The following is a 15,259-nucleotide window of genomic DNA, read 5'->3' as shown; positions in this document are numbered from 1 at the left end:
CTGCAAACGGAGATCTGCTATTTACAAGGTATGCAGGAGGGACAGTTGTTGGGAGTTTTCAGCTGGTGAGACTTGGGAATCCCTGCCAGCCACATCATAGGTGTGCTGCTACTGGGTGGGCCTAAGCCCAGAGTGGGTGGGCCTGGACCCATCCAAGCCCACCCTTGGCTACGCCACTGCTGTCATGTATCCTGGGGAATCGCCGTAGATGATTTTATGAACCAAAGTGCAGATTTTGAACGCAATACGTTCTTTGATTGGGAGCCAGTGCAGTTTTTCTCGTAGGGGTTTGGCGCTGTCGAATCTCGTTTTTCCGAATATAAGCCTGGCTGCCGTGTTTCGAGCTGTTTGGAGTTTCTTTATGATTAGTTCTTTTCATCCCGCGTAGATTCCATTCTCCGAGGACAAGCAGGCTGCTTGTTCTCACTGATGGGTGACGTCCACGGCACCCCCTCCAATCGGAATCTTCACTAGCAAAGGCGTTTGCTAGCCCTCGCGCGCCCATGCGCACCGCGCATGCGCGACCGTCTTCCCGCCCGAACCGGCTCGTGTTCGTCAGTCTTCTTTTGTCCGCGCTCGGGACGGTCGTGTTTTGCCGCCGTTTCGTGCCCCTCAGAGGACCTCGCGCGTCTTTCGCGTTTTCAACTTTTTTCTGTGCGTTTGTTTAAAAGAAAAAAAAAAGGAAGGTTCCCCTTTTTTCCCGTATCTGTAGCTTTTTCCCAGCGTAAGTGTCCTTTCGCTTTCGGGAGCGGCCTTGTTGGCCGCCCATACGGGTTTTTCTCCCTTTTTTTTTTGGTGCCTATTGTCATCATCGCGAATTTTGATTTCGCCGGCGCGAATTTTCCGCCCATGTCATCGAAGCCTTCCAGCGGCTTCAAGAAGTGCACCCAGTGCGCCCGGATAATCTCGCTCACTGATAGGCACGCTTCATGTCTTCAGTGTCTAGGGGCTGGGCATCGCCCGCAGGCCTGTAGTCTTTGTGCTCTTTTGCAGAAGAGGACTCGGGTAGCGAGATTAGCCCAGTGGATCGTTCTGTTCTCCGGCGCTTCGACAGCAACAGCATCTCGGGATTCGTCGAGTGCATGGGCGTCGGCAGCACCGAAGTCTTCAGGGAGTGCATCGGCGTCGACGGCATCGAGGCGTATTCCTCCTGCATCCGACGGTACCGAGACTTCGAAAGAGTGCGTCGGCGTCGGTGGTACCGGGACCCCCGCTGGTGCTGATGTCGTCGGACAGTGGTGCTTCATCTGGAGTGCAGGTGAGGGCTGTCCATTCCCCTGCTGGTGGCGATGAGCCTTCAGGTAGGTCTCCTCCTGCCCTGAGGGCTCCTGCGGTACAGCCCCCCCGGGATCGACCATCTTCGGACCCGGCCCTGAGGAAGCGATGTCTGGATTCAATGTCCTCCTCATTGGTACTGGGGAGCTCCGGTGATATGCTTCGCTCGAAGAAGTCGAAGAAGCATCGTCACCGGTCACCTTCCCGACTTGGTACCGGGAGCTCTGGGTCGCCGAGGGAGTCGGCACCCAGCAGGCATCGGCAGCGAGAGGACCGCTCACCCTCCATCCAGGAGGTGTCGGTGCGCTCTACCCCGGACAGCCCGGTACCGCCTCCGTGCCCGGAACAGATTTTGACCTTGACGTCTGCACCGGCTTCTCAGTCTTTCTCCACAGCCACTCTGCACGAGAGTCTCCGGGCCGTTCTTCCAGGCCTCCTGGAAGAGCTGTTATGCCCTTCTCCTCCGGTACCGGGGGTGCCTGTGCCACCAGTACCGTCGAGTGAGGCGACGGCTGGCCCTTTGCCCGGGGTGAGGTCCCCGGCTTCGGCCGCCTCCCAGGTGGACTCCCCGACAACGTCGGGGGAGGGAGCTTCGCCGCTGCCGGCCAGGGAGTCCACCTCTCGACGCTCCTACCGTGGCCGTGTTTCCACGGAGTCGGAACGGGCGCGGCTTCAGACACAGGTTCGTGAACTTGTGTCTGATACCGATGGTGAGGCCTCGTGGGAGGCGGAGGAGGACATCAGATATTTTTCTGACGAGGAGTCTGATGGCCTTCCTTCTGACCCCACTCCCTCCCCTGAAAGGCAGCTTTCTCCTCCCAAGAGTCTGTCTTTCTCGGCCTTTGTCCGGGAGATGTCTACGGCCATCCCCTTCCCGGTGGTCGCAGAGGATGAGCCAAGGGCTGAGATGTTTGAGCTCTTGGACTATCCTTCTCCACCTAAGGAAGCGTCCACAGTACCCATGCATCATGTCCTAAAAAAGACATTGCTGGCGAACTGGACCAAGCCACTAACTAATCCCCACATTCCCAAGAAGATAGAATCCCAGTATCGGATCCATGGGGACCCAGAGCTGATGCGCACTCAGTTGCCTCACGACTCTGGTGTGGTGGATCTGGCCCTGAAGAAGGCTAAGAGTTCTAGGGAGCATGCTTCGGCGCCCCCGGGCAAAGACCCCAGAACCTTAGACTCCTTTGGGAGGAAGGCCTATCATTCTTCCATGCTCGTGGCCAAGATTCAATCATACCAGCTCTACACGAGCATCCATATGCGGAACAATGTGCGGCAGCTGGCGGACTTGGTGGACAAGCTCCCTTCTGAGCAAGCCAAGCCGTTTCAGGAGGTGGTCAGGCAGCTGAAGGCGTGTAGGAAATTCCTGGCCAGAGGGGTATATGATACCTTCGATGTTGCGTCCAGGGCCGCTGCTCAAGGTGTGGTGATGCGCAGACTCTCATGGCTGCGTGCCTCCGGCCTGGAGAATAGAATCCAGCAGCGGATTTCGGACTCCCCTTGCCGAGCGGACAACATTTTTGGAGAAAAAGTCGAACAGGTGGTAGAACAGCTCCACCAGCGGGATAACGCTTTCGACAAATTCTCCCGCCGGCAGCCTTCAGCATCTACCTCTTCAGGTAGACGTTTTTACGGGGGAAGGAGGACTGTTCCCTACTCTTTGGTAAGCGTAGGTACAATCCTCCCTCTCGACAGCCTGCGGCCCAGGCTAAGCCCCAGCGCGCTCGCTCTCGTCAGCAGCGTGCGCCTCAGCAAGGCCCCACGGCTCCCCAGCAAAAGCAGGGGGCGAGCTTTTGACTGGCTCCAGAAGAGCATAGCCGATGTCAAGGTGTCCGTGCCGGGCAATCTGCCGGTCGGGGGGAGGTTGAAAGTTTTTCACCAAATGTGGCCTCTCATAACCTCCGACCAGTGGGTTCTCCAAATAGTCCGACAAGGATACACCCTCAATTTGGCCTCGAAGCCTCCAAATTGCCCACCGGGAGCTCAGTCCTTCAGCTTCCAGCACAAGCAGGTACTTGCAGAGGAACTCTCCGCCCTTCTCAGCGCCAATGCGGTCGAGCCAGTGCCACCGGGGCAAGAAGGGCTGGGATTCTATTCCAGGTACTTCCTTGTGGAAAAGAAAACAGGGGGGATGCGTCCCATCCTAGACTTAAGGGCCCTGAACAAATATCTGGTCAAGGAAAAGTTCAGGATGCTTTCCCTGGGCACCCTTCTTCCCATGATTCAGCAAAACGATTGGCTATGCTCTCTGGACTTAAAGGATGCTTATACACACATCCCGATACTGCCAGCTCACAGACAGTATCTTCGATTTCGTCTGGGATCACGTCACTTCCAGTACTGTGTGCTACCCTTTGGGCTCGCCTCTGCGCCCAGAGTGTTCACAAAGTGCCTAGCTGTGTTAGCAGCAGCGCTTCGCAGGCTCGGAGTGCACGTGTTCCCTTATCTCGACGATTGGCTGGTGAAGAACACTTCCGAGACAGGAGCTCTACAGTCCATGCAGATGACTATTCGACTCCTGGAGCTACTAGGGTTTGTGATAAATTACCCAAAGTCCCACCTTCTCCCAGTACAGAGACTCGAATTCATAGGAGCTCTGCTGGATTCTCGGACGGCTTGTGCCTATCTCCCGGAGACAAGGGCCAGCAATTTGCTGTCCCTCGTCTCCCGGGTACGAGCGTCCCAGCAGATCACAGCTCGGCAGATGTTGAGATTGCTTGGCCACATGGCCTCCACAGTCCATGTGACTCCCATGGCTCGTCTTCACATGAGATCTGCTCAGTGGACCCTAGCTTCCCAGTGGTTACAGGCTGCTGGGGATCTAGAGAACGTGATCCACCTGTCCACGAGTTTTCTCAAATCCCTGTACTGGTGGACGATTTGGGCCAATTTGACTCTGGGACGCCCCTTCCAAATTCCTCAGCCACAAAAGGTGCTGACTACGGATGCGTCTCTCCTGGGGTGGGGAGCTCATGTTGATGGACTTCACACCCAAGGAAGCTGGTCCCTCCAGGAACGTGATCTGCAGATCAATCTCCTGGAGTTACGAGCGGTCTGGAACGCTCTGAAGGCTTTCAGAGATCGGCTGTCCCACCAAATTATCCAAATTCAGACAGACAACCAGGTTGCCATGTATTACATCAACAAGCAGGGGGGCACCGGATCTTGCTCCCTGTGTTAGGAAGCCGTCAGCATGTGGCTCTGGGCTCGCCGTTACGGCATGGTGCTCCAAGCCACATATCTGGCAGGCGTAAACAACAGTCTGGCAGACAGGTTGAGCAGGATTATGCAACCTCACGAGTGGTCGCTCAATTCTGGAGTAGTGCGCCAGATCTTCCAAGTGTGGGGCACCCCCTTGGTAGATCTCTTCGCATCTCGAGCCAACCACAAGGTCCCTCAGTTCTGTTCCAGACTTCAGGCCCACGGTCGACTGGCATCGGATGCCTTCCTCCTGGATTGGGGGGAAGGTCTGCTGTATGCTTATCCTCCCATACCTCTGGTGGGGAAGACTTTGTTGGAACTCAAACAAGACCGGGGCACCATGATTCTGATTGCTCCCTTTTGTCCGCGTCAGATCTGGTTCCCTCTTCTTCTGGAGTTGTCCTCCGAGGAACCGTGGAGATTGGAGTGTTTTCCGACCCTCATCACACAGGACCAAGGGGCGCTTCTGTATCCCAACCTCCAGTCTCTGGCTCTCACGGCCTGGATGTTGAGAGAGTAGACTTTGCCTCTTTGGGTCTGTCAGAGAGTGTCTCCCGTGTCTTGCTTCCAGGAAAGATTCCACTAAGAGGAGTTACTTCTTTTTATGGAGGAGGTTTGCCGTCTGGTGTGACAGCAAGGCCTTAGATCCTTGCTCTTGTCCTACACAGACCCTGCTTGACTACCTTCTGCATTTGTCTGAGTCTGGTCTCAAGACCAACTCTGTAAGGGTTCACCTTAGCGCAATCAGTGCATACCATTACTGTGTGGAAGGTAAGCCGATCTCAGGACAGCCTTTAGTTGTTCGCTTCATGAGAGGTTTGCTTTTGTCAAAGCTTTTGTCATGGGATCTCAATGTCGTTCTCACCCAGCTGATGAAACCTCCTTTTGAGCCACTGAACTCCTGCCATCTGAAGTACTTGACCTGGAAGGTCATTTTCTTGGTGGCAGTTACTTCAGCTCGTAGAGTCAGTGAGCTTCAGGCCCTGGTAGCCCAGGCTCCTTACACCAAATTTCATCATAATAGAGTAGTCCTCCGCACTCACCCTAAGTTCTTGCCGAAGGTAGTGTCGGAGTTCCATCTGAACCAGTCAATTGTCTTGCCAACATTTTTTCCCCGTCCTCATTCCTGCCCTGCTCAACGTCAGCTGCACACATTGGACTGCAAAAGAGCATTGGCCTTCTATCTGGAGCGGACACAGCCCAACAGACAGTCCGCCCAATTGTTTTTCTTTTGATCCCAACAGGAGGGAAGAGGCTGTGGGGAAACGCACCATATCCAATTGGCTAGCAGATTGCATTTCCTTCACTTACGCCCAGGCTGGGCTGGCTCTTGAGGGTCATGTCACGGCTCACAATGTCAGATCCATGGCTGCGTCGGTGGCCCACTTGAAGTCAGCCACTATTGAAGAGATCTGGAAAGCTGCGACGTGGTCATCTGTCCACACATTCACATCTCATTACTGCCTGCAGCAGGATTCCCGACGCGACAGTCGGTTCAGGCAGTCAGTGCTTTAGAATCCAACTCCACCCCCCTAGGCCCATGTTTATTCTGTTCCAGGCTACACACTCAGTTAGTTGGATAAGTTTTTAGGTCAATCTCAGTTATGTCCTCGCCGTTGCGAGGCCCAATTGACCATGTTTGTTGTTTTGAGTGAGCCTGGGGGCTAGGGATACCCCATCAGTGAGAACAAGCAGCCTGCTTGTCCTCGGAGAAAGCAAATGCTACATACCTGTAGAAGGTATTCTCCGAGGACAGCAGGCTGATTGTTCTCACAAACCTGCCCGCCTCCCCTTTGGAGTTGTGTCTTCCCTTGTCTTTGTCTTGCTACTTACGGGACTGACAAACACGAGCCGGTTCGGGCGGGAAGAGGGCCGCGCATGCGCATGGGCGCGCGAGAGCTAGCAAAGGCCTTTGCTAGTGAAGTTTCCGATTGGAGGGGCTGCCGTGGACGTCACCCATCAGTGAGAACAATCAGCGTGCTGTCCTTGGAGAATACCTTCTACAGGTATGTAGCATTCGCTTTGGTCTGGGCACCTTCCTCATCAAAAGCCATACATTTTCCAAACTTTCCCTCTCCTGAGGATTTCCCCCCCCCCCCCCCCAACCCATTGTCTCCACAAAATGTTGAATCTGTATATAGGGAAAATTGTCTCCCCCCAGCAAACTGTACATGGAACACAGTGTATCGAAACTCACCCTCCCCCCCCCCCCCCCCCCCCCCCCCCTGCAGCACAGCCTGGAAATTCACAATGCCTGCTTGCTCCCACCGCACAAAGCTAGCATTTTCTCTCCCCGCCCCAAATTTTGACTCCCATCTCAAAGACGCCAGTGTCTACACCCCATCAGACTGTCCCCATATCCTCCTCACTCCTCCCCACAATTCCACCAAATGCTTCACATATGGATTCTGTATCCCTGCCAAGATCAATCTCACTCCTTCAGTAGTCCATAAATAAGAGCTCATCGACCTGTGCGGGGCTATACGATTGTTCCAATTGGCTAGCAGGCTTAGTCATCCCCCTCTCCCAGTCCAAAATCATCCTCAACTGGGCAGCAACGTAATACCATTCAATATTGGGCACTGCTGTACCCCCCCCCTCTCCGGGGCACCCCATAACACTCATCTAGCTAAACGGGGATGCCTACCCCCCCCCCCCCCCCCCCCATATAAACTGCGACACCAAACCTTGCAGTGGTTTAAATGTCCGTTTCGGAACCGCCACTGGCAGCGCCTGGAACAAAAATAGCTATCTAGACAGCACGTTCATTTTCACCACTGCCATACACCCCCACCATGAAAGCCATAATCCCTTCCACCAGGACAACTCCTGCCGAATTTGATCTATTATCTTCCCATAATTGAGACTATACACCCTACCCAAGTCCCTAGGAATCTGAATCCCCAGATACCTAATGTGGTGCTTGGCCCACTTAAACGCAAACAATGCTCTCAATCTACTTTTTACCCCCTATTTCAAAGAAATCCCCAATAGCTCACTCTTATCCATGTTGACCCTTAAGCCAGCATATCGTTCAAATTCTTTAACAATCTCCAACACCACAGGTAGTGTTCTCTCGGGGTCCACCACATAAAGTAGCACATCATCATAAAGTAGCACATCATCCGCAAACAATGCAATTCGATGTTCCAGCCCCCCAACCCTAATGCCCTGAAAATCTGGATGCTGCCATATCAGTTCCGCCAACGGGACATCCCTGCCTAGTCCCTCTGCCTATTGGGGAAAAAGGAAGTATATCTTCCATTAATATTAAGGCGCACCTTCGGTGTTTTGTACAAAGCTGCCAGCCAAGCCCCAAAATTGTCTCCCAAGCCCATGTGACTCATCACTGCACGCAAGAACCCCCCATTCACCCTGTCAAAAGCCTTCTCAACATCTATAGCCAACAACACTGTACTAACCCGAGATCTTTGTGCCTCCCGTATCAAATGAAGAGTACGCCTAATGTTATCCCCTACCTGTCTCCTCAGGATAAATCCCGATTGATCAATATCAACCAGTTTCGGCAGCACTCTAACCAGCCTGTTTGCCAGGACCTTAGCCACTATCTTTGCATCCACATTCAGAAGTGAAATAGGTCTGCAGGCACCACATACCACAGGATCTTTACCAGGCTTAGACAGAACCGTTATCCTAGCCTCAGATATGGATACCGGTAGTCCACTACCCTCCAATGCCCCATTGCCCACCCGTACCAGAAGGTCTCCCAACTCCCCCACAAAGCATTTATAAAACCTCGCCGAGTAACCATCTAAGCCTGGTGCTTTACCATTAGGGAGCCGCTTTATCACACCCTGTACCTCCCCTATTCTAATAGGCTCCCCAAGCTGAGCTCGTTCAGACTCATCCAAACGTGGTAATGGGATCTGATCCAAAAACCGAGCCATATCTACCTCCAATGGCTCCTCAGGAGCCCCATAAAGTTCTTGATAATATTTTATAAAACAATTTCCAATATCTGAGTCAGCATAGTTCCGTCCTCCCCTCTCATTCTTCAACTTCTGAATATGAGAGCGTACTCTCCGCGCCTGCAAATAACGGGCCAACATCGCACTAGATTTATTGGCAAACTCGAAATATTGTTGCTTAAGCTTGGTTCTCATAAATTCCACCTCTGCCATCTGCAATTGTGCTATTTCCCCTCTCACTTGCTTAAGGTCTGCCCACACCTGTGACGAAGGGTTTCTTTTCTGCATTTGCTCTAAATGCAACAACCTGTTCTGTAAAGTCAGCGAGTGCTGCCCTTTTTCCCTTTTCTTACGTGCCCCCCACTTAATCAAAACACCCCTCACCACCACTTTCAATGCATCCCATAACACCCCATCTGTTACTTCCCCATTATCATTAAAGCAGCGAAATTCTTGAATAGTTCGCTGAATATCTTCCCGCACTTGCTCATCCTCCAGCAGTGATTCATTGAGTCTCCAGACTTCTTGTCTCCTACATTGCCCCAACCCAGTTAGTTTAATCCACATTGGCGCATGATCGGAAACATTAATGGTCTCTATCTCAGCAGCCCCCACCATATGCCATCCATTGCGATGCACCCAAAGCCCATCTATCTGGGAATACATCTGTGCTGCATGGGAGTAATAGGTGTAGTCCCGCGGCACCCCATGTAACAACCTCCAACAATCCACCACATCCAACCCCTTCAAAAATTGTAGCAATGCCTTCCTCCCCTGGCCACTCTGCTGCCCCCCTCCTGTCGAATGATCTAGCCTTGCATCCGGAGCAATGTTAAAATCCCCTCCTACCAAAACTTGCCCTCTCACAAATCCCAGGATTTATTCCTTTAATGTTTGAAAAAATTCCCTCTGTCCCACGTTCGGAGCATATATATTAATCAATGTCAGCTCCTTCCCCTGCAACCACCCTCTAATGCCCACACAATGCCCACTAGTATCTCAAAATACCTCTTTAATCACAAAACCACAAGTTTGCCTAATCAAAATAGCCACTCTCCCCATCTTTTTTGGCCCTGCTCCCTGATGTACCACCACTTCCCGAAAAGGCCTATGACGCAGCAAGTAAGTGTCCCTCGGCCTTAAGTGTGTTTCTTGCAGGTACGTTATTTCCCACTTTAGCCTACCCAACTCCTTAAATACTCGGCTGCATTTCCCATGATTATTCAGCCCATTTACATTCCAGGTACCCACCAGCAGCGTCTCTCCCCTTCCCCACCCCTTCCCTCCCCCACAACCATTCTCTGCCATTCCCCCGTCCCAAACCCGCATCAGTAAGTCAGCCATCCCACGAGGAAGCAACGCAATTTCCCGGGACTTTAACCTCTTCCAAAGCTAATCTCTGTTCCTCCCATCACCCTACTTACACCCCCCTTCATCACATTCAAGCATCCTACACTCTGCCACCCAATCTCCCCACTGCGCCAAGCAATTCACCACAAGTCCACTCTAGTCCTTGCTCTCTTAGAAAGTCTGCTTGATTGAAGTCTTCCGCCAATCCACCACCTTCTGCCATGCCGAATCCGCTCTAGGATTCCCAGCGGCTTGCCGTATCTCCTTCTGAGCTGGAACATCTCTGCACCCCAAAGAACGCAACGCTGACCATACCTCTGGGGTCTTAACTTTACGCGATTTTCCGTCGACTGTTAACCACATTCCAAACGGGAAAAGCCACTTGTACCTAATCCCCTTTGACCTCATATATATCGTGGCTTCTCGGAAGGATAGATGCTTGTGCAGCATAGTCCTGGCTAGATCCTGAAACACTCCAATCTTGCAATTTTTCCAAATGATTTCTTTTTGCTGCTTTGCTTTGATCAATATCTTCTCCTTCATGGGAAAATCTGCAAAACACACCACAATGTCCCTCTGGCGAGTTTCCCTCTGCGGACCAGCCACTCTGTGTGCTTTCTGGATTCCAAGATCCGGTAGGTGACCTCCTTCCTCCGCATTCAGAATGAACCCACACATTTCTCTAATGACTGCTTCACGGTTACTAAAGATAACCAATTCAGGGATTCCCTTAAATCTCAGATTATTACGGTGCAACCTGTTCTCCAGGTCTTCCACCTGCTCCCGGAGTTGTTGCAATTCAGCGTGTCCGCATTAACCACTTTATGCAATTTCCTCATGTCCTGTTTAACAGTCTTCATTCCCTCCTCCATTTTTCCGCGAATTTTGGACCTGATTTCTCTCAGGGCAGTTTGTATATCCTTTCAGACCCCCGCCAGATCCACCTTCAGGTCCTGAAACCAGGCCATTATATCCATTTTTGCAGTTTCTCCAGACTCGGGGGCCCTCCTCAACATGCTCCTCCCCAGCTGCCGCCGGACTAGCCGCCATCCTTGCTCCACTCCGTTCAGGCCCCGCTGCCGCCACCTGCGTTTTCTTGCCTTGTTCCTCCGAAAAACGAAATCTCTCCAGTCCCTTCTTTGGTGGCATTCCTCAGGGATCTGTCCCCTTTGATTCACACTTCGGGATGCACACTGCATTCTATAGGATTAGCTCATTGAAAAACCATGTCCCGATGGAGTTCCAATCTTAAGCTACCATCACAGTCCACGACATCACTTTCTTTCAGATCTTAACTTCTTATCAATCAGGTTTAATCTGATCTGAGTACACTGTCCCAGCCCAGAGTTCTACAAGTTGTCACCACCAACCCCTCCCAATGTCCACAACCTACGATGTCTTCACTGCACTCTTAGTCACAGGCCCCCAGGATCGAAACTCCACCGCAGCCACCATTGTCACCACACTCCACTCTCTTTAAGGAATCCCCCGGAGCAGGGTCGGCCTCCCCCCGGTGCTCTGTCCACGTTCCTACGATCTAGACTGCCTGTAGGGATCTCAAGCAACCAGCGCTTCCAGACCTGTCTTTAACACAGAAAGCCCCGCTCCTTGCTCGCCTCCTGCTATCGCCGCCTGGGTCTTCTCCACGGCCTACCCGACCGCCACGTGCTCTGCTCAGTCGGTGTTCAGCCGCGATCACCGCCGCCGTCCGGTAAACTCCTTCGGCGCCAAACAACACCCCAAACAACAGCTCCGCTGAGCACCGGAAAGTGGCCCAGATCCTCCGGGGCACCCGATCACTCCCACCGGTACAGTCTTTTTAAGTTTTAATGATGGCTTATGCGGAGCCTCAGCCCCGAGCCGCCATTCCTGGAGCTGACGTCACTTCCCCCGTCTGTTCTCTACTTCTTGAATGGAAATGACCAAGCCCTCACATTAATTCAACTCTGTTTCTTAGGAGGTAAATCTCAGTTCAAAATTCTGTTGTGTTTATTATCTGCGACAGGGTAAGCTCTGAAAGGTGTGGAAACATGAAGAGGGAACTTAATAGGCAGTGTGGATGGGAGGACTACATAGGTCTATGGTTTATTTGCCATTATTTTCTCTGTTTTGATGTTTGTGTCATCATGAAGCTGAAATTGTAATAAAATATTGATTTGACTTGACAAAGCATGCTAAAATAATAAAATATTTTTAATAGTACAGTCCATGCACACATCACTTTGCATAATAATTCATATGGCTAAAAGGACCCTTCCTTGAAAGAATTTATATGTAATTGAAGCACACACTGACTTGATCAGGATCATGTGGTGAATGGTGATGGGATTCCAATCAGGACCTTTTAGATTCATCAACCCCACTACACCACAGCACCCTACAGTGATCAGGCATGTTTGGAGCTGGTAGCTACCACAGTGACACTGTATGATTTGATATTTATTTGTATTTATTATATTTATATTGTCTATCCCTTAAGATTACAATAAATTATTTAAAAATTGCATAAGGTATAAAAGAAAAAAATGTATTTAAAAGAAAGACAGATTTAACTATAAAGTAGTACTAAAAAAACACTTCAAAGAACCATGCCTTGCATTCCTTCCTAAAAGTAGTACATCAGTAATCATCTTAAGGTATAAAGTATGCGATTACAGTAGCTATCTTTGGCACGTGAAAAATGTAATGCGAGCTGGAATGTCAACTGTTGCCTGCTGAAAAGAATATAATAAGTGTAAATAACATGGCACCACACAATATTAAAAAATGTAACATTATATAAGTAAGTTTAAGATCAATTCTGTTTTGTCAGCAACCAGTGAATTGACTTCAAGATAGGTGAAATGGGATCCAGCACCTGGGCCCTTCTATTAACCTTGTTTGTTGAATTTTGTATCAAATTCATCCTCTTTTATCAATGTTAGACTACTGTAATTCCTTAGTTGTGGGTTTGTCAGTTTGTGAAATAGCGAATGTAGAATGTTAGTAAATCCTTATTACTATATTCTAGTGGTTTTCATGGCACCCATTAAAAAACCATGCAACAGCATTAAAAAAAAAGTTATCTCATTTGCTGGAGACTGCTAAAAACTAAGCACAGGTTAAAATATTTTACAAAGTATGTGGAATGGAAAAATTGAGTCAAAAGTGGTTTGTTTTGCTCGTAGCAGACTGGAAAGAAGGGATTAACTAGCTTCTGCACTGTCATACAGTGATTTCAAAAAATGTTATACAAATGTTTGACAGTACAATTCAATGTTACAGATTGTTTCCTCCAAAAGTAGTTAATTTTCAAGGCATTAAGGGGTCCTTTTACAAAGGTGCGCTAGTGCTTTTAGTGCACTTTGATGATTAGCACATGTTAAACGCTAAAGACACCCATAAAAATATATGGACATCTCTAACGTTTAGCACATGCTTATTCTTAGTGTGCGCTAAAACCGCTAGAGTGCCTTTGTAAAATGACCCCAGAATGACAGACAGTAAGCCATCCTGTACATTTTAAAACACTGGTCTCTTCCTCCTTTTGTAGAAAGCCTCTCTGCAACTGGCAACTGATGATACGGTGAATCTGAGGGAAAGCAAGGGAAAAGACAGCTGCTGCAACACATGAGCCGCCTCCTTGCTAGACAAGAAGGTTCTGAATATTCTGAAAGGGCATGTCGGAACTGACAAGGACTTGCATCTTTCTAGTCTGCTCTGCTGAAGCAAAACATTGTCGGATCATTGAATACTCAACAGTCATTCTGCCTTACCCATTCAGATCTTGTTTTCTTTTTCTTATGCATTAATGCTGTGCGTTTATTTTGTAAATCAGTTTGTTGGGGGAGACTGGGGAAGGTAGAGGAAACAAATGTAAATCATTTCTTTCACTTTGGTCTTTTTTTTCACAGCATTACCCAGTTGTCTAGTCGTTTGTCGTTTTCAATTTTTTAAGCATCTGTCACATCTTGTGTAATGCAGATAGAAAGGCTTCGGTGTAGCATCTGCAACCTGTTCATGCAAGAGCACCTCTTTTCATGCAGATACAGTATTATTCTTGCCTCTGCCCCCAAGGGTTAATAAGTTATAATTTTGATTTTCCTGTTTTGGTTCTCCCCCCCCCCCCCCCCCCCCCCAGCCATTCACTTCAGGATGGTGAGGATTTAAGTGATCAGGGCCCCACCACAGTGCCTGTGGCCTTTTCTTGGTAGAATACGACAAAGGTTTGCCATTGCCTTCTGCCACCCACAGCACCTCTTTTGTGGTACTCTCTCATCCAAAGACTAGGCAGGCCTGTGTCAATGTAGTTTCTGAAATTTAATAAGTTCAAGCTCTCCCTGGCCAGATTGGCTGAGGAAGTTGTTGTTTCTGTGAAAGTAGACCATGTTGTACAAGACTTTCAGAGAGCACAGTCCATGGGATGAGTCCTCAAAGTCCCATGAAGTTGATGGAGCCAATAACACTTTTAGGAAAGTCTTATAATTTTTAGATCCATGAATACAGTATTGAATTCACTAGCCCCTGAACTGAAATGGAGTAGGCCTTAGATATCACTATTTAATAGTGTCTATTAAGTTAAATTACTTGTATGTATGTATGTGTTGTGGGAAGAGGGCTGCTGCTTTACATTACAGAGTGAGACACGCCAGCATGCCTATATCTACTATAATAAAAAGCACCTCCACCGTTCTGAAGCTGACTCCGTGGCTTCACTGAAGAGTTCGTAAGTTCGTAACTGTGTAGCTACCTCTCTCTGCCCCGCTCTCGCGTCTAAACGTGATGACGTCGAGGGCCGGTAATCAGACAGCAGGAGTGGACACCTCCAACATTCTGAAACTGACTGTGGCTTCACTGAAGGGTTCAGATGGCATCTTAAAAGAGTGTGAGAAAAAAAAAGTCTTTCGAAAACGAGCTCCGTTTCAATAATACGGATTGTTCACCTTTACAAATGTAATAAGGTAACTTTGTTGAAGGAGAAAAGGGAGCATTTCCCAGGTGGCCTTTGCTGCTACAGCACGCTGGCTCTCAGCGCCTGACGGAGGGAGGCCCTAGAACTGGGAGGGAGGGAGGGGGCAACGACCCTGGAACTAGGAGGGAGAGGGTGCAACTGGGAGAGAGGGGGGTGACCCTGGAACTGGGAGGAAGGGGGAGAGGGCCACCCTGGAACTGGGAGTGGGGGGCCCCTAAGATACACACTCTCATTCTCACACATACACACACACACTCTCTCACACACACACTCGCACCCAGTCTCACTCTCTCTGTCACACACTCACTCTCACACACACTCTGTAAAACATCCACACTCCGAAGAAAACCTTGCTAATGCCCGTCTCATTTGTGTCAGAAAAGGGCCTTTTTTCCTAGTATTATATATTGGACAGCAATTTCAGTTCTCCTCTAATTTTCATTCAGCCTTAACTGTGTGCATATTGATACTTGATTTTGTATAGTTACATGGTGCACGTGATCTCATTTATAACAACAAAACATAATGGCTTCCAGATGAGTAG

General features: G+C 49.7%; 1 protein-coding gene across 2 annotated transcripts in view; it reads left to right on the top strand.

Annotated features, from left to right (window-relative positions):
• LOC115477217 (ras-related protein Rab-10-like) overlaps positions 1-14,789 on the top strand; it is a 133,176-nt gene extending 118,387 nt beyond the window's left edge. For both annotated transcript variants that reach the window (XM_030213948.1, XM_030213940.1), the window contains one exon: positions 13,297-14,789. In XM_030213948.1, coding sequence (XP_030069808.1) covers positions 13,297-13,377 — 81 coding nt within the window. In that variant the 3' untranslated portion in view covers positions 13,378-14,789. The remainder of the gene's footprint in view (positions 1-13,296) is intronic.
• The last annotated feature ends 470 nt before the right edge of the window (positions 14,790-15,259 follow it).

Source organism: Microcaecilia unicolor, chromosome 1 (assembly GCF_901765095.1).
Source record: "Microcaecilia unicolor chromosome 1, aMicUni1.1, whole genome shotgun sequence".
Lineage (NCBI taxonomy): Eukaryota > Metazoa > Chordata > Amphibia > Gymnophiona > Siphonopidae > Microcaecilia > Microcaecilia unicolor.
Note: the sequence above shows the minus strand (reverse complement) of the source record. Positions and strands in the feature narration are given on the sequence as shown.